The 24,893-nt window shown below is 35.0% G+C and overlaps 1 protein-coding gene across 3 annotated transcripts in view; it reads left to right on the forward strand.

Annotated features, from left to right (window-relative positions):
• Window positions 1-24,893, forward strand: part of SMC5 (structural maintenance of chromosomes 5) — a 79,727-nt gene that overhangs the window by 49,162 nt on the left and 5,672 nt on the right. For 2 of the 3 annotated variants that reach the window (XM_016214245.2, XM_087822700.1), the window contains 11 exons: window positions 1,095-1,189; window positions 2,003-2,135; window positions 4,561-4,734; window positions 4,838-5,007; window positions 6,841-6,964; window positions 7,278-7,400; window positions 19,445-19,570; window positions 22,167-22,211; window positions 22,650-22,745; window positions 23,180-23,284; window positions 23,499-23,618. In XM_016214245.2, coding sequence (XP_016069731.2) covers window positions 1,095-1,189; window positions 2,003-2,135; window positions 4,561-4,734; window positions 4,838-5,007; window positions 6,841-6,964; window positions 7,278-7,400; window positions 19,445-19,570; window positions 22,167-22,211; window positions 22,650-22,745; window positions 23,180-23,284; window positions 23,499-23,618 — 1,311 coding nt within the window. The remainder of the gene's footprint in view (window positions 1-1,094; window positions 1,190-2,002; window positions 2,136-4,560; window positions 4,735-4,837; window positions 5,008-6,840; window positions 6,965-7,277; window positions 7,401-19,444; window positions 19,571-22,166; window positions 22,212-22,649; window positions 22,746-23,179; window positions 23,285-23,498; window positions 23,619-24,893) is intronic. The other variant, XM_016214246.2, reaches the window with a different exon arrangement.

The following is a 24,893-nucleotide window of genomic DNA, read 5'->3' on the forward strand; positions in this document are numbered from 1 at the left end:
TTGCTTCTATGATCATCAAAGATATTGGCCTGTAATTTTTTGTGTGTGTGTTGTCCTTGCCTGGCTTTGGTATCGGTAATGTAGACCTCATTAAATGAGTTAGGGAACATTCTCTCTTCAATTTTTTGGAAGAGTTTGAGAATGACAGGTATTAAATCTTCTTTGAATGTTTGGTAGAATTCCCCAGTGAAGCCATCTGGTCCTGGAATTCTTTTACTACATTGTGCTTCACTACATTGTCTAGTGCCTCAGGACAGTGTTGAAGAGAAATGGTAAAATTAGACATCCTTGCTTGTTCCCAGACTTAATGGTAAAACACAGAGTGCTTTCCCTCTAAGTATTATGTCTGCTGTATATTTATCATAGATGCCCTTTATCAAGTTTGAAGAAGTTTCTTTCTAGTCCTAGTTTAAATATTTTTATCATGAATGGATATTGAATTTTGTCAAGCGTTCTTTCTCCATCTACTGAGATGATCATATGGCTTTTGTACTTAGTATTCTATTAATACAATAAATTAGATTGGTTGATTCTTGTATATGCCTTCACCAGGGATAGAACCCACAACCTTGGTGTATGGGGATAGCGATCTATTCACCCCAGCCAGGGCAGACTGGTTGATTTTTTAATGCTACATCAACCTTACATCCTGGGATAAAACACTTGGTCACGTATACTGTTCATACACTGCTGGATTCTGTTTACTACTGTTTTGTTAAGGATTTTTGCATGTATATTTAGGAGGGGTATTGTAATGTTTTTGTCAGGTTTTGTAATCAAGATTATGCTGGTATCATAAAATGACTTGAAAAATGTTCTGTCCTCTTTTCTGAAAGAGTGCTGGTATCATTGCTTTCTTAACTGTTTCATAGAATTTATCAGTGAAAATGATAAAAGAAATGAACTCTTTTTGTAAGAACACATAACTACAATATCAGTATCATACTAAAAATTTTTATTGTAAGTACCATTAAATATTCTGTCATTGTTCGAATTGCTTATCATCACAGGAATGCCAGAAGGAATATGGTAACTAAAAATAATTTTAATTGAGAGTAGATGGTAATTTAAATATTTTCTTTTTTTATATTTAGGTTCGTGACAATAAGAAGTTGAGAGTGAATGCTGTTATTGCTCCCAGGAATTCATATGCAGATAGAGCACCTTCAAGATCTCTAAATGAACTAAAGTAAGTCTTGAAAATATTGAGTAGTCATTTACCTGTTTAATATATTTTAATTATCTTTTTGTTACATAAATGTTTGTTATAGGCAGTATTATTTCCTTTTAGGATCTCTAAAGTGTAAAATAAGGAAAAATCTGGGCCCAGGAACAGACTATGGTATAGTTAGTATATTATGGTGATGTTTTAAGTCATTGGAATAATATTGGACTATTTAATTAAAAATCCCACCCAGCCAGGCATGGCTCCAGGATCCAGGAGACAGTTTGGTTCCCAGTCAGGGCACATACCTGGGCTGTGGGTTTGATCCCCAGTCAGGGGCGTGCAGGAGGCAGCCAGTCAATGACTCTCTCATCATTGATGTTTCTCTCTCTCTCTACCCCTCTTCTTTCCTCTCTCTGGAATCAATAAAAGGTATATTTTAAAAAACAAACCAAAATATTTGGTTAATTATTGGGAAAACAAATTGATAAATCATCACTTAATAATGCAAAAATAATTTCCAGAGGACTAAATGGAAAAATTGCAATTATAAAACAGCTATCAGTAAATACTTTAACTCTGCATGTAAGTTGACATTCTAAATATAAAAGCAATGGAAGAAATGACAAAAGAACAGATTAATAGCTTATAATCATAAATACATAAAAATTAAACCTTGACAAGGAAATAAATTTCAATATTAATCATTTAATCTTAAGTAATTTTAAAATATACCAAAAAAATACTTTTTCTTATTTTATTGGCCACTTGTCAACCATCAGATTTTTTAAAATGGTATTTTAAGAAGAAAAATCTAATAGATGCTTTTCCTTTCAGACAATATGGATTTTTCTCTTACTTGCGAGAGTTATTTGATGCACCTGCTCCTGTCATGAGTTACCTTTGCAGCCAGTACCATATTCATGAAGTTCCAGTAGGAACTGAAAGAACCAGAGAAAGAATTGAACGGGTAAGAAAGTACTAAATCAGTAGTTTTTTAAAAAATTCCTTAGCTTATAATTAGGAAAAAATAAGAAATTTAAAGAAGCTTATCATTCTGTTGTTTTTAACCACATAGAAATTATCTTTTGTATTTGGTTTTTCTAATATAAAACAGTGACTGTTGACTAATACTTTATGACAGGAGTGATGTGGAGTTACCTAGAGTAAATAAATACTAACACCTATAGGATAACTGAAAAAGTTAAAATCTGAAAAGAAATACCTGGCACTCTTACCTGATTGTGCCTTGCTTGACAGAGACCTGCATTTAAACATTACATTAATGGTTTAATCATTTAAATTCTTGTATTCTAGATTATCTTTCAGATACATACTTCAGGATGGTAGGCTGCGATATAAAAATGTTTTTTTAAAACCTCCCCTTGAAGCTTCCACTTAAGATTACCTCATATCAGTGACCATCCTTAATAGGATCTCATTTCCCTGACTCAGTATATTCAGCTCCTTTTTATTTTTAACTAACTGAAATTTATTTATTTGGGTAATATTGGTTAATAAGATCGTACAGGTTTCTCAAGGAACTATAGTTCCTATATTCTGCTAACTGCTTAGAATTGTCTTCTTACAAGTAATCTCCAAGGCTCCAAACCACATTTGTTTGTATCACAGGCAGAAACAGGGAAGAAATCTCTTCTAAAACATGTTTTTCCATAATACCAAGTGGCCCTATTAATACCATTTGTAAGCATCTAGGACTCAATTACAGACCTAACTTGTTATTTGTAATATCGAATTTATTAGAAATGTGTTTAAAATTTTTAACAACCAGTTTATAGTTATCCCAGTGTACCTCTCTTTGTTCTTAATTCTATGGTGTTTAGAAAAAAGGACAAGACCACATGCATAGACCAAACCGATTTCTGTTGTAACTTTAGGTATAGGTAGGGCTATCTGAAGGTGAGGGTAGTAGTGGTACTTTACTATTCCAAAAAATCTATAGAAAGTTTGGTAAGGGCTTTCATAATTTTTACTTTGGAGCAGAAAAGAATGGTTACTGCACTTGGGAAATCCTTTTGCTTTTTGAACAGTGCTTCAAGTTGAATTATTTTTATGTACTTAAATTATTTTAATATTTTAACATTTTGTTTACATCACCTAGAGAGCTGTTTTACTAGAGAAATGGCGTTGGAATTCAAATAATTGACAGTAAAATTAATTCTTATGTTCCCCTTCATATCTTTTCAAATATTTTTCATTAACCTTAATCTGTTACATAGGTGATGGTATTTTTAAAATCCTTGAACACATTGATTGTTTCTTATACTTTATTGTTTCAGTGTCCAACTCAGTGCTATATTGTATATAAATTATGATGAGATGCTTCTCAGACCTGTGAATATACAGTAAAGCCAAGTCAGGAAGTATTTCAGACACTTGGTAAAGTCCCTGACATTGTCTTAACTATCTTTCAGAAGATATAAAACTTTGTTGAGGAAACTTCCTGTCTTTGTATCTGCAATCCTTTTTCATGTCTAGATAATGACAATAACAGCTATATTTCTTCCTTAGACTTAATTATAACCTATTTATGGAATTGTTCTTTCACTCATTTCTAAGATTCTCCCCTTTGGTTAAATTGTCTGCTGACACTCTTGATGTCCTTTTTGATGGGAATACCTTTCCCTCACCATCTCTGTCAATTCAGATTCCATTTAAAGCTTATTTTCATGAAACTTGGGTAACCTCTTCTAGGCTTTCCCTTATTCCAAATTATTGAGCATTTAGGGTGCTTAAATATGTCTTCTCTCCTCACTTAGCCTATAAACTTCTGGAGAGTAACAAGCCATAAGAGTATTGGTAATAAGTTTTTAGAGATCAGAAGAAACTGTATTATAGCAGCTTATTCTTTATTAGATCAGTTTCTGTATATTTATAATGTCATGGTGTTTAGAATGTACTTTATGAAGCTCCTTGTATAAGTTCTTGAGAGTAAAGATCCCCCCAAAATGCAAAAAAAGGTCTCTGAAATCCTTGAAAAGTATTTTTTGTTTCCATTAAGTATTCTTTCAAATATATAGGAATTGAATATAAGATTATGTATCTTTGAACAGTATCACTGAGGGGAAGGGAGAGTAAATGACTTACCTGAAATAACACAGTTCAGTGTATGGGTACCTGAGTCCTGGTATCTTTTCTGTAGATACAACAATGCTCCAAAAGTACACTTAGTTGGGAGAGATTGTATAGCAAACTATAATGTAGCTAACTTTGCTAGTTTTGGTTTTCTCTTAATTTTCTTAATGTTATCTAAAATAATCTAAAATGTATCAGCCACCTTTTTAGAGATGATGTTTTTGATATAAAATTAATTTGATCTGTATTTTTAATTTAGTCCTTTTAAATATAGCACTGATACTTATTTTACATTGTAGGTAATTCAAGAAACCCGATTAAAACAAATGTATACAGCAGAAGAAAAGTATGTGGTGAAAACTTCTTTTTATTCAAATAAAGTTATTTCTAGTAACACATCCCTAAAAGTAGCCCAGTTTCTCACAGTCACTGTGGATCTAGAGCAAAGAAGACACCTAGAAGAACATCTAAAGGTTGGTTTTTTAAATTTAAGGATTAGAAAAAAATATTAACTGGATTTATAATTCTTTAACTAGGACTCTTTAAAATATATTAACAGTTTTGAATGTCCCATAGGAAATTAACAGAAAATTGCAAGCAGTGGAATCAGGGTTGATTGCCTTACGTGAGAGAACTAAACATCTAGAGCACAAAGATAATGAACTTAGACAAAAGAAGAAGGAGCTTCTTGAAAGAAAAAACAAGAAAAGACAACTGGAACAAAAAATTAGTTCCAAACAAGGAAGGTATTTTGTATCCAATTTCACGGGGTGTGGCTTGGGGGCACAAAGCAGTATGGGGATATTACTAGTTTACCCTGGAATGATACCATAATTCCCATAAGTACATTTTGTAATTTCCTTCTCAGACTTTAATCCTACTACCAGGGGAAGTAAATATTGTCCTTAGTTTTTTCCCTTATTGTACTATGTCGTAGCTCAGATCTTTTTGTTGCTCGTTTTTGCTTCTTGGCTATAGAATAAAGATACAGATATTAATGATGAAATCAGCTTTTAATAATAAATGACAGCTCACTGCCTTGAGTCAGGTATATACGTTTACCTTGACCTAATATAGTATGTGTTTCTAAATACATTCATAAATTGAATCATATTTGAGATTTTTTCTTTAAGCCTTTTTCAACTTTAACCCTTTGCTTCATTCCTGTCTTCAGTCACCTGTAAACACTTAACCTTTACTCTGCAGCTGCTATATTGGACTGTTGTATTGTCTATAAACTTTCTCCTCAGAAAGTAATGTTGATTCTTGTAGTGAAATGACTTTCCATACCCATTACTAGCCTGCTGTCTCATACGTAGTTACGTACTTTGGCATACTACAGTGGTGACCTGGGTAGTGGTTTGTCCCTGGCCAGTCCCCGCTCCGTTCAGTGCCTCCAGAATACTGTAGTTAGATTTATCTTTTCACGTCTCTACTCCCATTTAAGAATATCTGTTGTGGTTTCTTGCCATTACTACATGAAATTTACTTAAATACTGCTGTCCCTTAGACTGGCTTTCAAGTTTTTCAAAATCTTGTTTCACTCTCCCCATTCCGACTCATCCCCCTCCCCTCCCAGCACTCTCCTCCGCACCCTCAGGTCTCTCTGACTCCACTGAACTCATTCTGGTTTGTTATTGCTTCCATCTTTTGTTCTTGCCTCATTCCCTAATGGCAACATAGGGTAGGGCAAGGAATTTAGACTTGGGTGCCAGATGCATCGCACCACTAATATCTGTGACTTAATAGTTAACTTAATTAACTTCTGAGCTTTCAATTCTTCATCTTAAAGAGCAAAGTATTAACTTTTAGGATTATTGTATTATGTTTTCATTAGGGTTTTTTTTTAACCTATTCATCATAATCCCCTTCCCCTCCCCCAATTAAGCTCCTTAAGGGAAGGGACTGTGTTTACAAACAATATTAAAAACAAGAATAACAACTAATATGTATCAGTCAGTTATGGGCCAGGCACTGTACTAAGTGTGTTACATAGTTCACATCTTTACCACAGTCCTATAGGAGGGGGGGTACTATTATGATTTTTAATTTTTAGATGATGAAACTGAAGCCCAGAAGAGTAACTTGTCCAGTTATACAGCTCATTAGTGGCAAGGAGCAAATTCAGATCCATCTTTGTGACTCGAGATCCTGTACCGTAAGCACTAGCATTACCTAGATTACACTGGACACATAATACAGGGTATGGTAAAAGTAAGTTTACAGTTGTATGTGAAACTGTTTATTATTGAATTATCCTTTATTAATTATTGCATTATTTTCCATACAAACAGCTGTAAACTGTTTTTGCCCCACCCTGTATATATCTCAACAAATACTTTTATATTGCATTATTTTCCATACAAACTGCTGTAAACTGCTTTTGCCTCACCCTGTATATATCTCAACAAATACTTTATCCTGAACAGTTGTATAAAATGATTGTTTAATCTAGAAGCTAGTGGTTTAGACATCTTGGTAGCATTGCTAAATAGCTCATAAAACAGCAGGGGACCTAGATTTTGGGCTCAGTCCTTGTGTATTACTTTGATTTCTACATCATTATACGTTTCATACAGTTTAAAGCTGATGGAACAGGATACTTGCAATCTTGAAGAGGAAGAGCGAAAAGCAAGTACCAGAATCAAAGAAATAAATGTTCAAAAAGCAAAACTTGTTACCGAATTAACAAACCTAATAAAGGTAAGGCATTTTCTTAATTTTAGTCATTTTTTTATAGCAGGTAGATAAGACAGTAAAATCTTAGTGAGAGATTTTTAGCAATAATTTTAACTTTCTTTATTTGACATTTTTCATTATAGGTCAATAAGTTAGTTAATAGCACCCAGGCTAAATTATAAATACACAGGAAAACTTAAAAATTCTCTTGTAAAAATAGTTATAAAAATTATTTGAGAAAGTCACATTAGATGAAAAGTTTTTTACGGTTTATAATTTTGCAATAAAGAAAAACAGTACAATAATAAAACAAACTCTTATGGGTTTTTGTTCCTAGATTTGCACTTCTTTGCATATACAAAAAGTAGATTTAATTCTTCAAAATACTACAGTGATCTCTGAGAAGAACAAATTAGAATCAGATTATATGGCTACATCATCACAACTACGTCTCAAAGAGGTAAAATTTTTGCTTTTATTTTTTTATTTTGGGGGTTCTAGCTTCAGACCTGTTTGAAAACAATATATATCAATATTTCAGTATGCAGTTTATGTGTTTAATTTACAAGCTTGATGCATTCTGCTGATACGGAAGCAATATTTGAAATACTTTGTACTATGCATTTTGTTATTTGATTGTGGTAGGGGGTGGTAATAATCATAAAAGAGAAATCAGAATATCTGATTTAGTCACTTGAAAACTGAAGTCTCCTGTCTCCTTTCTTATTAAATTATAAATTATAGTCATGACTGTTAGGAAGCAGCAACTAATAGCTTTAATTGCAGTTTGCACGTTTCATATAGTACACTGCAGAGGAGTTCTAATCAATACTAAGAGTGGTAGTATATAACCTTGGCAATTTAATCTCCTGTAACTGTCTGTGAGGTGATGATAAAAATTGAAATAGTATATTGCATTTCCTCCCCTGCACGCTAAGTTAAGGAAAAGCTGGTGACAAAATGATAGTGACCTGGCATGGTTTTTGAGCCTCCAGTCCATATACCAACAAACCCAAGTTTCAGGGTATCCCTGTTATTTGGTGTACTACATTTTATTCTCATATTAACCACCCAGAGTTGCCATCAGAATGTATAAATTATGGGCACAGTCCCCAACAAGGTTGCCCTTACTTTACAAACTAGCTGCAAGTTCAGGGGTCCTTGGGCAACTTGCAGTTCTGACCAACTGGCTACAAATTGGAGTGTTCTCATGACCTCAGGTTCAGTAGTTCACTAGAATGACTCACAGAACTCAAGAAAATGTCATACTTATGATTATAGTTTTATTATGAAGAACACAAATTACTACTAGTCAAACGAAGAGACATACGGGATGAGACAGACTTAGCAAAAGCTAAATAAAACTATAATGAATCTTTTATTTCCCCTCACCTGAAGATATGTTTACTGATTTTTTTGAGAGAAAAATCTGTCAGTTGCCCCCCATACTCACCCTACCTGGGGATTAAACCCACAACCTGGGTGTGTGCCCTGACCAGGAATCCACGGCCTGTTGTTGTGTGGGTCATTGCGCCAACCAGCGGAGCCACCTGGCCAGGCCTCTGTGTTTTAACTTCGCAGTATAACCTCACAAAGAAAAGGTATTTTAATCGACTTAAAACACAGAAATTTGATATTAAGGACAAAAGGAACTATTAAAAAATCTTGTACTGTTTTCAGTTATGTAATATTTATAATATTATTCTGAAAATACTATGTTTTAGGATAAAGTAAATAAGGGATTATGTTACTGTCAATAGGATTTTCAGCATAAGAGAATAGAGATTCAGATAAAACAAAGTATTAAAAACCTTGAGATATTTAAGTTGAATTAATGAACTCAGTATATTTTCTCCAAAAGAAAAAAAAATTTCCTAGATCTGTCTATTGAAAAGACCCAGATTTGGGCCTCTGAGTACCGTTCGACACAAAAATCGGCCATTGGAGAAATGTATGAGATTAACCTCAACTGTATTGTCGTACCAGAAAGCAGAGAAGTTATTAAAGATGACTTGACTTGGGAGCTAACAATGAAGAATCTCCTACTGGCCATAGATGAAGAGATAATAGATTGAAACACTTCAAAATCTGTGAATTCATAATACTTTTAAAAAATAATATTGTTTACCCTTTGGAGGATATTAGGGAGCTAGCTCATTTTGAAAAATGGCAAAGGAAGAATTAGCATTCATCCTTCCTTTCCAGTGTGAAAGGAAGACAAACAGCTGCGAGTGATGATGGGAACAAAAGTGATGAGAAGTTTCTCTTTACCAGAAGTAAATTACGAAAGGAAATTTCTCTTTATAGAAGCAATTTAGATAATAAATGCAGAAGGAATTGTCGTATTAGACTGTTACTACTTTGTAGCTGGTCTGCTAACATGACAAAAAAGATAGCCAGATATTTATGTGTATCCCCTTGGAAGGACACAACACCACCTATGAATTAATATTGTGAAAAATTAAATGTCATTTTGATTAAGCCTCTAGAACAGGGTTTCTCAGCCTCAGCATGGTAAACATTTTGGACTAGGTAATTCTTTTTGTAGGGGGTCTTTTTAGCATTGTAAGATGTTTAGCAGTATCCCTGATCTCTACTTGCTAGATGCCAGTAATACTCCCTCAAACCCCAGTTATGACAGTTAAAAATGTCTCCAGATATTGCCAGATGTACCCTGGGGAACAAATATACCCCCATTTCAGATCCACTGCTGTAAAACTACCAGTTTCCAGGAAATATAGTGAATTTAGCAAGGTTGCAGAATATAAGTTTAGCGTACAGAAATCATTTGTGGCTCCATATATTAGCAACTAATAATTGGAAATTATAATTTAAAAAATAATACTGTATATTAATTGCATCAAAAATATGAAGTACTTAAGGACATATTTACAAGAACTGTAGACTGAAAACTATAAAACTGTGTTGACAAGTTAAAATAGGACTTAAGTAAATGGAGAGATTGATTGTGATCATAGATCAAAGATTCGGGATTTGTTCAAATGTCAATTCTCCCCTAAATCTACGGATTCATTACAATTCCCAGCAGGGATTTTAGTTTTTAGAAAATTGCAAACTCATTCTAAAATGCAGTGGACTTAGAGAAAAACTGAAAAAGCAATTTGAATGACACCACCTAATTTTAAGACTTATTATAAAACTACAATAGTGAAGGCATTATTATATTGCTATAAAATAGATATGGGAAAGAGTAGAGAATCCAGAGATAGATTCAAATATATACAGTCAGTTGTTGTTTTGCAAAGATACCAAGACAATTCAATGGAGCAAGAATAATTAACAAATGGTGCTGAATATGCAAAAAGTGAAACATAACCCTTACCTTATACCATGTTTATACAAATCGGTCATAGACTTAAATGTAAGAACTAAATCTATAAAACTTGAAGAAAACATAAGAGAAAATCTTAAGTGACCTAAGATTTGGCAAAATAGAACACAAAAGGAATCTGCGGTTGTACTCTATAAAAATTTAAAACTTGATCTTCAATAGGTGCCGTTAAGAAAAGGCAGGCTACTGATTGGGAGAATATATTTGCAAAACATACACCTGACAAAGGACTTGTATCTAGGTGAAGAGCTATTACTATGGGCTAAATCTATCCTAAGATCTGTTTATGTAAAGTTTCCTGCAAGCTAAGAATAGTTTTGACGTTTTTAAAGGGTTAAAACTGAAGATTATGTGATAGGCTATATGCAGACTTCAAAACCTAAACTATTTCCTTACTGGCTCTGTATAGAAAAAGTTTGCTAACCTCTGATGGATACTATAAAAAGAACTCTGCCCTGGCTGGTGTGGCCTCAGTAGTTAGAGCATCGGCCAGGTCAAGGGCACATACCTAGGTTGCAGGTTTGATGCATGCAGTAGGCAGCCAATCGATGTGTCTCTCTTACATCGATGTTTCTCTTCTCTCTCTCTCTCTCTCTCTCTTCCTCCCCCCCCCATTCTAAAAATCAATGGAAAAAATATCCTCAGGTGAGGATTAACAAAACAAAAAGAGAACTCTTATATTTATCAATACAAAAAAAACAGTAACCCAATTCAAAAAATGGGCAAAAGATTTAAGCATACACTTCACTAAAGAAAGTATACAGTTAGCAAATAAGCACATGAAAAGATTCCCAATCTTATTAGTTAGTGGGAAGTGTGAATTAAAGCCATAATGAGCTAACACCACAGACCCACTAGAATGACTGAAATTTTAAGACTGAGCATACTAAAGTGCTGGTGGTGATGTGCAGCAGCTGGAACTTGCATACATTACTGGTAGAGATTTAAAGGGTATAATCACTTTGTAAAACCATTTGAGAGATTCTTAAATGCTAAACATATACCTGCCATATAATCCAGCCAGTCCTCTCCTAGTGTTTACCCAAGAGAAATGAGAGCATATGTCCAAGAGAGACTGGTACATGAATAGAGCAAACAAATTACAGTATATCCACAATGGACTATTACTCAGCCATAAAAAGGAGTGAATTACTGATACATAAAACGTGATGGATTTCAATTATGCTTAGTGAAAGAAGCCAGTCTAAAAAACTAGATGATTCCATTTATATGAAATTCTACAAACTGCAATGCCTAGTGACAGAAATAAATCAGTGGTTGCCTGGGGAAGGTACAGTGGGATGGATTACAGAGAGGTATAAAGCTGCTGAAGGTGATAGATATGTTCATTATCATGGTGGTGATGGTTCCACTGACGTACATGTCAAAACTCAGCAAGTTGTACACTTTAAAATGTACAGTTTATTCATCAATTATACTTCAAAACTGGAAAAATGTTAAGAAAAACAACATTAGGATTTTTATTTGTTTCATTGAGGTCTTTTATATTTCTAAGTATGAAATTTTAATTGTATATAAGAGTAGGAAGAGTAACAATATCCACATGTCCACTATTCCTGTTAAACAAATGTTACATTTTGCCATATTTGTTGCAGATTTTTAAAACTTTTCATGTATTCGAAGTCCCCTTGTACCCTTCCCCATCCATTCTTCTACTTTCTCAGATTCCACTCCTCTCTGGCAGTAGTCTGTATATGATTCACTTTACACTTAACTTTTCGCAAACGTACCTGTTGTGTAAAAGTGAACTTACAGCAGTATCTTTTTGTGGAAAGATAGGTTAAACACATAGGACTGTACAGATGAATGGAAAGAGTAAATGAAAGTGGAATAGGAGCTTCATTATTCTGAAGCCAGCTTTTTCAGACTCTCTGGCTTCCTGAAAAAGCTTATGGCTAGAAGAAACTGGAGCAAAAAATGAGAATTTTGCTAGCAAATAAGCATCTTAGAGTAGGCAAACACAAACACATTTAGGTCAGGTTTGATGTGCTAGAATTAGTTCACTTTGAGCAAAGCCAGAGGCTTGGGAAATGGAAAAGTTCCTTCCCTCATTAAAAAAAAAAAAAGGCAGGGGGGCAGTAGGAGTAGCAGTAGTCATTCTGAATACATATATAGAGGGGATACAGCAAATAAAAGAAACCAAAGCTATAGTACCCAAACTGGAAGGGGGCAGGGGAAGGGTGGGCTAGATATGAAACTACCTACCAAAGGAGGGCCTCATCAGTGTTCATTTCATGGGAGTGTGGAGGAAGTCATCTGCCCATCGTGTGTTCTGTTGGTAAAGATTTGTAGAGCCCATGCTTGATTTATTGAGCCTGTGAACCTAGTTGTTCAGTAAGAAGAGATTTCATGAAGAAATTGACCCATTGTGCAATACTACATGGAGCTTTAAGACAAGTCATACAATATTTGACCCTGGTGCCTGAGGTTTTGTTTTTGAATTAAGTTTTAATAAGAACTTAAGAAAATTATGGGTTTGTGTCATGTTTACAGAAGCATCACAAAATCATGATGGTGGTATAGTAAGCATTCTCCCAGACTTGAACCTCCCTCACGATATAATATATTTTCAACAGCCTTTGTTCACATAGATGTACTAAGACTATGTGCAGAATGATAGTGTTCTCTTATGATCCATTTTGTTAGTAGTAGCAGAAATACTAATATTTTGAATGGAACTGACTACTCTGGAGAGTAGGAAAGTTTCTTGGGAGGAGGTTTTGTTTTCAGTCTTTGAGTCACTAATTTTTTACAAAGATGGCCACATTATACTGTCAGGAGAAATAACCTCTGATTAGCTGCTTGTCCCTCTAGATTTTGTTACCTGGAAATAATACCCACTGAGTTCTCCACTTTTTACCCCCACACATGCACACCCTAGACAGGTTTTTCTGTACTAATCTTACTTGGCCCCTGACTTTGTTTTTCCTCAGCAATATTTTGTACCATTCTGCTTCCCTTTTTCATGTGTTGATCTGATAATTATTTCATGTTTTTTATTTATAATTGTTTAACAAACCCTATTGTAAAGTTGCTTTATTTTTATTTTATTTTTTGCAGTGTGTACTTAATAAATTTGTTACTGACTGACCATAATCACTAAGTACATTTTAAATAGTCAGGAATAATAGTGAAAGAATATGTAATAGAGTTTAAGTGTGTGTAGTTTACTTTTTCTCTTATTTGTTCTTTTTTTCTTCTCATGTTTGCTGTCATTCACTCATGCATGCTCTTACCCTTCTTCTTGCTGTCCTACTTCATTTGAAACAAAGAGAGATAATTTTTTTTCTACTTGTCCCTTTGAATACCTGGCAGTTTGCACTAAGGAACCATTGTTACCACTTCTGGTTTTGTCCTTTACTTTGATCCTGGAAACAAGTTTACAAAAGAAGATTGACAGAAAATTTCAGGAGGGGTTGTCACCCTTGTTGGAACTCAGGGATAGCTAACCACCACCCTCAAGTTTGATACTTCCCCAAATTGTTGGAAGGCAAATAGGGAAGCAGGGTTCCAGACCTACAAAACATCCCCAGAGAAGGGCAAGTGGTTGTGAGCCTCTGTCTGGTAATTATGCCACCACCTTCTGAAATATTTTTAGGACAAGTTAGTGAAGTGATTGCATATGAATCCAGATATGGAAATGGACAGATGGATATACCTATTACTTGGTTTTTTACCTCGGGCAGGTTTCCTAACCACTCCAAGCCTGTTATCTTCAGCCATAAATATACCTACCTGACTTGCAGGGATATTGTGGTATTCAAATTAATAATATATATTAAGGTGCTTAGTGTGCTGCCTAGCATGAAGCCAATTTTTTCTTAAAAGTATCAGCTTACAGCAGGATCAATATAAGTTAAAGATTTGGAAATTAGTTTATTTGTTCATCATAATACTAAATTCTGTGCTTTATCTAATGTTCTGTCCTCTGCCTACCTGCTTAGCACTCTCCCACAAAAAAAAAAAAAATTCAGAGGAGACATTTTTAAATGAGATACATTGGTGGGGAGGGGATTATTTAATAAGGTAAATAGTATTATTGCCATTACTTTGTTGTAATATGTATTCTGTCTTAGCTTATATGTATTAAAACTTATAGATAACATTTGACTTTGCAGCCATTTAAATTGGAATGAAATTTGGTGTTTGTATTTGTATTCAAGGAAAATTGAGGAAGAAATGTTTTAATTTACAACTAGTGTTTTAGTAAAAGTTCAAAGTTCATGCTACCTAGAATTTAGTTTGGTTCCTTTCACATAGAAAATAGGTGTCACTCTGTTGGACTCTTATTTTAATAAGTTATTAGATAGAATTACTGTGTTAAATAATTTCATGTATACCATTGCAACTAAAAAAATAAGATACCTAGGAATAAACTTAACCAAAATGGAAAAGACCTGTACTTGGAAAACTATGGGACACTGAAAAAAGAAACAGAAGAAGATATAAACAAGTGGAAGAGTATACCACGCTCATGGAATGGAAGAATTATTATCATTAAAATGTCCATACTACCCAAAGCAATTTATAAATTCAATGCAATTCCTATTAAAATACCAACAGCATATTTCACAGATCTAGAACAGACATTTCAAAAATTTATATGGAACCAAAAAAGACCCCAAATAGCTGCAGCCATCTTAAGAAAAAAGAACAGAGTGGGAGGGATCACATTACCGGACTTCAAACTGTGTTACGAAGCCACTGTAATCAAAACGGCCTGGTATTGGTACAACAACAGGCTTATAGATCAATGGAACAGAACAGAGATCCCAGAAATAGGCCCACGCCATTATGGTCAGTTAATATTTATCAAAGGAGTCAAGAGGATCCAATGGAGTAAAGACAGTCTCATCAATCAATAAGTGGTGCTGGGAAAATTGGACAGCTACATACAAAAAAATGAAACTAGACCACCAACTTTCACCATACACAAAAATAAACTCAAAATGGATAAAAGACTTAAATGTAAGTCACAAAACCATAAAAATCCTGGAAGAAAACTTAGGCAATAAAGCCACAGACATCCCACATAGTGGAATTTTCACTGATACATCTAGGGCAAGAGAAACAAAAGAAAAAATAAACACATGGGACTACATCAAACTAAAAAGCTTCTGCACAGCAAAAGAAAACAACCTCAAAATACAAAGGAACCCCACGGTCTGGGAAAACATATTTGCCAAGGATGTATCTGATAAGGGACTAATTTCCAAAGCTTACAAAAAACTCATACTACTCAGCAAGAGGAAGACAACCCAATTAAGAAATGGGTAAAGGACCTGAATAGACACTTCTCCAAAGAGGACATACGGATGGCCAAGAGTCACATGAGAAAATGGTCAACGTCGCTAGTCATCAGAGAGATGCAAATTAAAACCACAATGAGGTATCACTTCACACCTGTCAGAATGGCTCCATCAACAAACGACGTGCTGTCGAGGGTGTGAAGAAAGAGGAGCCCTAGTACACTGCTGGTGGGAATGCAGACTGGTGCAGCCACTATGGAAAACAGTAAGGAGGTTCCTCAAAAAATTAAAAATGGAGCTGCCTTTTGACCCAGTGATCCCACTTCTGGGAATGTATCCTAAGAATCCTGAAACACTAATCAGAAAGAATACATGCGCCCCTATGTTCATTGCAGCACAGTTTGCAATAGCTAAGATCTAGAGACAGCCTAAGTGCCCATCAGTAGGTGAGTGGATAAAAAAGCTGTGGGACATTTACACCATAGAATACTATGCAGCTGTAAAGAAGAAGAACCTTGTACCCTCTGGGACAGTATGGATGGACCTGGAGAAAATTATGGTAAGTGAAATAAGCCAGGCAGAGAAAGACAAACATCACATGATCTCACTTATATGTGGAATCTAAAGAACTTAATAAACTGATGAACAGAATAGATTGAATGACATGGAAGCATAGATCAGACTGACGAATGTCAGAGGGATGGAGGAGGGCGGGTGGGTGAACGGGGAGAGAGTAACCAAAGAATTTATATGCATATATACACAACCCAAGGACACGGACAGTGGTGGGGAGAGGGACTGGGGAGGGGATGGGACGGGGTGGAATGGATCATGGGGGAGAAAAAGGGACATCTGTAATATTTTAAACAAAAATATAATAATTTCTTGTGTACATGCTATTGAATAAATTCTGTGAACAATTCTGACTTCTTCCACTAGAGGGCCCTCTTAGAGAAGCTTTTCTTCGGTTAATTCTGTACACCTTTCGTGAAAATTAAACTTTCTCAAAAAAGAATTTCAGAGAAAAGATAATACTGTCTCTCAGAGTATATACCTGCAAACTAATCTTTTCTGAGATGTTGGTGGGAGGTATTTTATAAATTTGGGTTTTTTCCTCTTAAATCTTACATAGATGAAACATTCCTATTGTCTATTAATTCTTAAGTAGAAATGTATATAAAAACCTTTTTACTAGCCTAACTGTACAATAATTCTACATAATTCTAGGATCCCTTTCTTTCCTCTCCTTATCCTCTCCTGCAAAACAAAGCTCAACAACTGGGGGGGGGGGGGGGGTGACAGATGCTGTGTAAAGAGGTATGTATGTCCCAAAGCTGTATGTATAGCCATGGCTGATGTGGTTCAGTTGGTTGGAGCATCGTCACGTACACCAAACAGTTAAGGGCTCAGGGTTCGCGCAGGAGGCAGCTGATCAATGCTTCTCTCACATCGATGTTTCTTTCTTTCTCAGATCAATTTAAAAAATTTTTTTAAATGTACGTATAGAAAGAATGTCTTTGGTAAAGATTTTATTAGCCCTAGCAGGTTTGGCTCAGTGGTTAGTGTGTCGGCCTGCGGACTGAAGGTTCCCCGGTTCAATTTTGGCCAAGGGCACGTGCTTCAGTTACACACACGATCCCCAGCCCTGGTCGGTCGGGGTGCATGTGGGAGCAGTTAGTCAGTATGTCTCTCACGTCGATGTTTCTCTCTCTCTGTCCCTTCCACTCTTTCTGGAAAGCAATGGAAAAAAGTAGCCTTGGGTGAGGATTTAAAAAAAAATTTTTTATTAGACATATGCCACCAAATAGAAGAAAAAATTTTAATGAGATTTTGTCCCCCTAAGCACAGAGCCTGAGGTGTTCAACTCAAGGACATTTCTTTCCCACAGTGTTGTAACTTCATTTCACAAGGCCCAGAGGAATCAGAAGCAGGAATGGAAGACTTTAGGAGTGTGTCGTTTCTATCTAGCTGTTCCTTGTTTTAGATGGGCCCTAGAGAGCAGAGTAGGGGTGACTGGGAGTCTTTAACCTTTACTTTTATTTTTCTCAGGGTGTAGGGACTGAGGAAATCATTCAAGGAAGCCATAGTACTAAATGATTAGTATAAAGGCTTGCTTGTATTTTCAGTTCACTCTACTATATATCCTTTTACTTTTCATAACATTTGTCTTGGTTTAGTTTATTTGCCATCAAATTTGTAAGCTTGAAAAATCACTGAAGGGCCTTGTTAATAATACAGATGTCCAGACTTCAGCCCCAGAGAACTTAATCGAATAGATCTGGCATGTGGTTGAGGTATCAATACTGTTTTAACAATCTTCACCACCACCACCTAGGGTATTTTTTGTGCACACCAATGTTTGAGGTTTAATGGGAAGAGCAAGCTAAACCTGTCTTCTTTCTCCAAAACCTACTGACCTACTATTTCCATAACCTTGAACAAGTTTCTTAATATCTCTGAGCCACATCTAGAAAAGGAGATAATATATTTCTTTTAGATTGTTATGAGGATTAAATTAACATATAAGATAGTGGTTTTAACAAAGCTTGGCCCACATAAGGCATTCCAGAATGCCCTCATAAATTCTATGACTACTCTAACCTTCCTGCATCCCCTACCACCACACACAATCTCATTGGCATTCTCTGTCCAGTCCTTTCCCACTGAGAGACACCGTGATATAATGAAAAGAGCATGAGTTCATTAAGCAGGCATAGATGTGAATCCTCACAGCCTCTAAGTGTGTGAGTTTGGATAAGTTGCTTTAATTTCTCAGAGTTTTTTTTTTTAATGTGTGGAGTGGGGACAATATTACCATTCAGTATTATGAGAAATAAGGGAATAATGTTTGTGAAGCACCTAGCACATAGCTTTCAATAATTAATAGCTGTTTCTTTTACAGTGATTTTATGTATCTTCCCCCTTGCCTTTCTCTGGTCAGTGCATACTAAAAACTGACATTTAATAGGTTCTCAGTAGTTATTTGCTGAAGGAATGAATGTGTCCATGACTAAATGATAACTACATGAAAGGCATTTGGAAAATTATCAAACACTATTTAAAGGTTCTGTTTACATTTGAGTACTGAGTTTTTTTATATGAAGCCTACATACTGTGTATTTTAAATTTCATTAGAGTAGCACAGCCAGCGTGGCTCAGTGGTTGAGCATTGACCTATGACCAGGAGATCGAGGTTTGATTCCCTCTCAGGGCACATGCCCAGGTTGCAGGCTCAACCCCCAGCAGGGGGTGTGCAGGAGGCAGCCCATCAGTGACTCTCATCATTGATGTTTCTCTCTCTCCCTCTCCTTTCCTCTCTCTCTGAAGTCAGTAAAAATATATACATATTTTTTATTTTAAATGAAATTTATTGATTTCAGAGAGAGGAAAGGAAAGGGAGAGAGAGAGATAGAAACATCAATGATGGGAGAGTCATTGATTGGCTGCCTCCTGCACGTCCCCGACTGGGGATCGAGCCCGCAACCCGGGCATGTGCCCTGACTGGGAATCGAACCCCGATTGCCTGGATCCTAGGTCGACACTCAACTGCTGAGCCACGCCCAGCTGGGCAAAATATATATATTTTTAAATTTCATTAGAGTAAAATTATATGGAGCTGAATTAAACTGAGGAAAAGGTAGTGAAATTTACATTTTAAAGCTCTTAGTGATTAGAGAAATGCTGTATGTTAATGTGCTGATATATTTTTAAATTTAAGTTCAAATTTAACCTTTACAATAAAAGCAGCCATTTGAGATATGGTTTTCTGATTATTTTATCACAATCAAAATTTAATAATTTATTTGCTATGTAATATAATGTGGTAATTTAATAAATAGCCCTATGTTCAAATTTCCAAAATATTTCTTTTTCTTGTAATAGCAACATTTCATTGAGTTGGATGAAAGTAGACAGAGATTATTGCAGAAATGCAAGGAACTTATGAGGAGAGCTAGGCAAGTATGTAACCTGGGTGCAGAGCAGACCGTTCCTCAAGAATATCAGACAGTAAGTATAAAAAGTATATAATGCCACAAGTTAACATTATTTGTAAGCTTAAAATGTGTTAGACATTGTAATGGCCTATGAAAAACATGATATACCATTAAAAAATAGGGGATTTTCAACTGAGTATGTAATTTTGCTTAACAGATTTTCTCTACGTATGTACTCAAACTTGCACCAATCATTTGTGTTGTTAATACTAAAGTTTTTAAAACTTGGTTATCGCCTTGCAAAATTATCAGTACCATCATTCTTCCAGTAAGAGATTTTTCCCCCCAACCCACCTTTAAGGGGTAGTGTTGGGAAATGGGATGTGGTTTTTCATGGAAACATAGTACCAGTAATTGGTATATAAGAAACTTTTTTCTAAGTAGAGATGATACTTAGAAAAACAGGCAAGAAAATGTTTTCCTGGGTATTAGGGTTTTTATTTGGGGTTCAATGGGAGCTGAATCTTTAGGGCTAACATTTGTTATATTTTATATGCTGATATATCACTGTTAGTAAAATGAGGAGACGCTGCCCTTTAGTCCTATTTCTACCGTTAATTATATAGCCCTGTGACCCTAAGCTTTATCTGACAAGTAGGGATAATACCTTGCCTACGTAGGTGTTCTCTCAGATTAATGTCACAGTGAGAAAATAAAATTTAAAATATCTGGTATTTGTATGGATTTTTTAATCCTTAATTTCAAATGTTATCTATTTCAATAGATAATGAAATGTCTACTAAGGATATAAATAAACTGGAAAAAATTAATTTGAATTATAATTTTCAAATCATCAAAGATTTTACTCTGATATCAGACACAGAAACCACAGAGAAGAGATCTGACTGGGTACATAGTAGGAATTTAGTAGAATTTTAATGACAAATTGAGGAGCTGTTGTTTCTAAAAATATACTAGCACTTCTGCAAAATACATTGGGTTATCATAAAATAAGTAAATATTAATATCTATACTAATTTTTTCTTTCAGAAAGTAGCATGATTGTATCTATGATAAGTCATTGTTTTTGAAAGGAACAAAATTAGAAGATAATTCATATATTCATTAAAAATGTGTGTGTATATATATGTGTGTATATGTGTGTGTGTGTATATATGTGTATATATGTGTATATATATGTATATATCCAGCATTGAACAAACAGATATACTTCCTTCTCTACTGAAATGTATATTCTAGTCTGAACCATGGGGCAGACATAAAACAAAAAAACCAATAGATAATGTCGGGTAGCAACAGGTGCTAAGAGGAAAAATTAAATAAGGTAAGAGGATAGAGTGTAAAGGAAGGTTCCTTTGAGAAGATATTATTTTAGATGTGTCTTGAGTGAAGAGAGGAAATCAGTCAAGGGAAGATTAGAGGGAAAAGTATTGCAGGCAGAGAAACAGCTCATACAAAGCCTCTGGGACAGAAGAATATTTGACATTTTAGAGTAACAGGAATCTCATTGGGGCTAAAAAAGTATAATCCAAGCAAAAAAGAAGGCTAAATCAGATCATGTATGGCCTTAGAGACTATAGACGGAGTTTGGGTTTTATTTTGAGATGGAATATAGTGGAGGATTTTAAACAGGAGTGATGTGAATAACTACTGGAAATATTAGGGAGAACACTTTGTAAAATATATGGTTGTCTAACCAGTATGCTGTATACCTGAAACCATTACAAAATAATGTTGAAAGAAAACTGTAATTGAAAAAAATGTTTTAATAAAATGAAATGAACTTCAAAGAACTTTCTCATCCCATCAGAATTGGCACAATTTTCTGTTAGTATTGCTTAATGAAACTTAAACTATTAATTGAAAAATAAAGAAAGGAGCACTCCTAACTGCTATATGGAGAATGAGGCAGGGATACAAGACTGCAAACAGCACGAGTTCTGTAAGCGGGCAGATTTTGTTGTGGACCAGACAAGAGAATATAGTGGCTTGGATTAGGGAGGAAACACTGGAGAGAGAAATGTTTATAGATTTGAGGTATCATTTGAAGACAGAGCCAGCAGGGCATTCTAATGGATCTGAAGTGAAGGATAAGAGAGAACCCCTAAATTTTGCTGTGTACTGAAATGACTGAAGAGGAGAAATAGGTTTGCTCAAATTGGTGGGGAAGGTGGGTGAAATGAAGATTTATGTTTTATCTTAAATTTAAGATACCTATTAGAGTTAAGTGAAGACACTAAGTGTTGAGCACATGAATTCAAAGCTCAGTGGGCAGATTCAGCAAAATATACTTGAAAAATATCTGAAGTCCTATAGAAGTTGAACTGCTTTCTTAAAGGTTAAAAAAACAGATTCATTAGATTAATATAATGTCAGGATATTTTTCAGAATTTCAAGATTCGTTTTGTACCTTGTAGTGTTTGAACTTTGCAGGTTGTGCTGGCAAAACAGTGTACTGTTTGCTTCCCCTCGTAGGAAAGTATTTGTTCTAATTTGTCTCTATGGCATGGAGTCAGAAGATAGTACCGTGGTGAAATTCTGTCAAAGTAATTAGATTCTTAGGATGCTTTTATAAGTACAGTATAAAGTTCTAACTTCTTGCTCTCTTTCAATGCCCCACATATTCTGGACCCATTCTACCAATTCAGCAAGTACCCAACATCCCAAATGGACACAACTCCTCACCCCCCATGGTATGCAGTGCTCATTCTTTTTTCCAAGCTCCTGTCTCCCCTCTACCTTGCTTTTTCTTAGCCATTTGCTTTAAGTCCCAAAGATGAATTCTGGGCCTCTGAAGTCTCTTACTCTCTTGTAGCTCCTGTAGCATGAACTGATACTTCCTTCTCTAAATTCTGTAGCCTGTGTGATATGTACTGCTTATTTTAATACTCAAGCATCAGTACACTGCCTTAAGGTATTATCCAGTGTGACATATATATGTTGTTTCCTTTTAAAAGTGTAAGCTTTTTGAAAGCAAAACCCCTGTTTATAATTTCTTTGATTCCTTGTGTGTTAGCATGCTGTTGAACACATAGTAGTAGATACTCGGCAGAATATGTTCTTTTAACTATTTGGATTTAACTGTTTTCACTGTTCTATCTATAATGATGGACAATTTTTTTCTTCTTTAGGCTTTCCAAGATCTTCCAAACACATTGGATGAAATTGACGCTTTATTAACTGAAGAAAGATCAAGAGCTTCTTGCTTCACAGGACTGAATCCTACAGTATGATTCTTTCCCTATTGCCTACTGCAGCCACCAGCACCCTCCCCATGCACACGCACACGCATGCACGTACAGTTTCCTCCAGTACTTGCCTCCCACTCTGTACTAGAGCTCTTGGTAATAATAAGCTAGACAGCAGGAACAATGTGCTTTAAATGCCAGATTTCTGAATCTATTAGAATTTTAAATAGATTCTTCCTAAGGAACACAGTGTTCTGTGCCCTTTTTTTTTTGTAAAAAGAATGGTTGGGCTAACATGAAATACTGCAGTGTCTATTTTTTTCAAGAATAAAAAATGGCATTTTCATTATGTTATAAGTACATACAAACAATGCAACACATTGACATTTTCAGTTAATGTTTTAATTGACGCAAATTGTCTGTAATTTTATCCTTTGGTAGATTTATCTTAAAGAAATAATTTTCCCTGCCAGGTTGTTCAGGAATACACAAAAAGAGAAGAAGAAATTGAACAATTAACTGAGGAACTAAAGATAAAGAAAGTTGAACTGGATAAATATAGGGAAAGCATTTCACAGGTAATTGTTTAATCTTTTCTTTTTGTCACGTTCTTACCATTAATCATATGGGAATGTAGAATGCAAAATGAAATTATATGCTTCTAAGAAAAAGTGCAATGTATGTTCTCATAACTAGATTAATACTGATATTAAATTTGTTTTATGTAAAGTTGTATACCAGAATGTTAAAACACTTCTTTTAAATTGTGCTTTATATTGCCTTTATTTGCAGGTGAAAGAGAGGTGGCTTAATCCTTTAAAAGAGCTGGTGGAAAAAATTAATGAAAAATTCAGCAATTTTTTTAGTTCCATGCAGTGTGCTGGTGAAGTTGATCTCCATATAGAGAATGAGGTAAAATTGTGTTTGAAATGTTTCTTGGCAAGAAATTTTAATTATATGTACATTGTTTATTTACCCTAGAGTTATATATGAAAATTTTGCATACTAAAAAATTGTTCAAAGGGCCCAGCCGGCATGGCTCAGCAGTTGAGCATCGACCTATGATCCAGGAGATTGTAGTACGATTCCTGGTCAGGGCACATGCCTGGGTTGTGGGTTCGATCCCTAGTGCGGGGCATGCAGCAAGCAGCCAATCAATGACTGTCTCATCATTGATGTTTCTGTCTCTCCCTCTCCCTTTCTCTCTCTGTAATCAATAAAAATATATATTTTTAAATTGTTCACAGGAAGGAAAGGACCACCAATGGGATTTCATCAGGGTCACTTTTTTCTGTGTGTGACATTTGAGATTGGTGACTAATACTTGACTCTTTTTATATCCAGACTAAGTAATGGTGGTTCAGTTGTGGTGAGCAACTGCATTGCATTGCTTTATAAATCTACCACTATCCAAGTTAGAAGAGTCATAAATTGGCAAATGTAACTGAAATAAAGTATAATGTCAGTGGTTTCATTCTGATTAAGAATTTAACAGTTCTTAAGAATGAAAATATTTGAAAGTTTGCTGCTAATTTCTTAAGTTATAAGTGTACGCATTGCAGTTGTGGGTAAAATAAGGTTACCATTAAGAAGTGTATAAGTAGGTAAACTGGGATTTGCTTCAAAATAATGAGAGAGAAGTTGGGTAGAGTTATAGGTGAAACAAGAATGGTCATGTATTGATCACAGTTGAGACTAATTGATTATATATATGAGCTTATTTTAGTGTTCTCTCTAGTATTGAAAATTTCCCCTAGTAAATTTTTTTAAGAAATGAAGATAAAAAATGTGTAGCCTTCACACTTCAACATTTTTCATTTTTGCATTTTAACTTTTATGCAATTTTACATGTCTGTTACATAAATATAAAGCCAAGGTAGGGCCTTTTCCTACCCTTAGGAACTCTGCCCCGTGACTCCACCTATTTAGTGTGAGACATAAGGATAGCAAACTTCATTTCCCTTTTAAGTTCTATTTAAAATAGTAGACCCTGCCACAGTAATTGTCATCTACCTAATCTCTGGGCTTGTTCACATTAAAGGGCATATTGTAGTAACAGTAATTTATCATATATTTCATATGTGCCAGGCTCTATATCACGTACTTTTGTTATCTTGTTTAATCCTCACAACCATACTATGAATCAGGTACTTTTATCAAACCTGTTTTACAAATACAGAAACTGAA

The sequence above is a fragment of the Miniopterus natalensis genome, chromosome 12 (genome assembly GCF_054644295.1).
Source record: "Miniopterus natalensis isolate mMinNat1 chromosome 12, mMinNat1.hap1, whole genome shotgun sequence".
NCBI classification, from domain to species: domain Eukaryota; kingdom Metazoa; phylum Chordata; class Mammalia; order Chiroptera; family Miniopteridae; genus Miniopterus; species Miniopterus natalensis.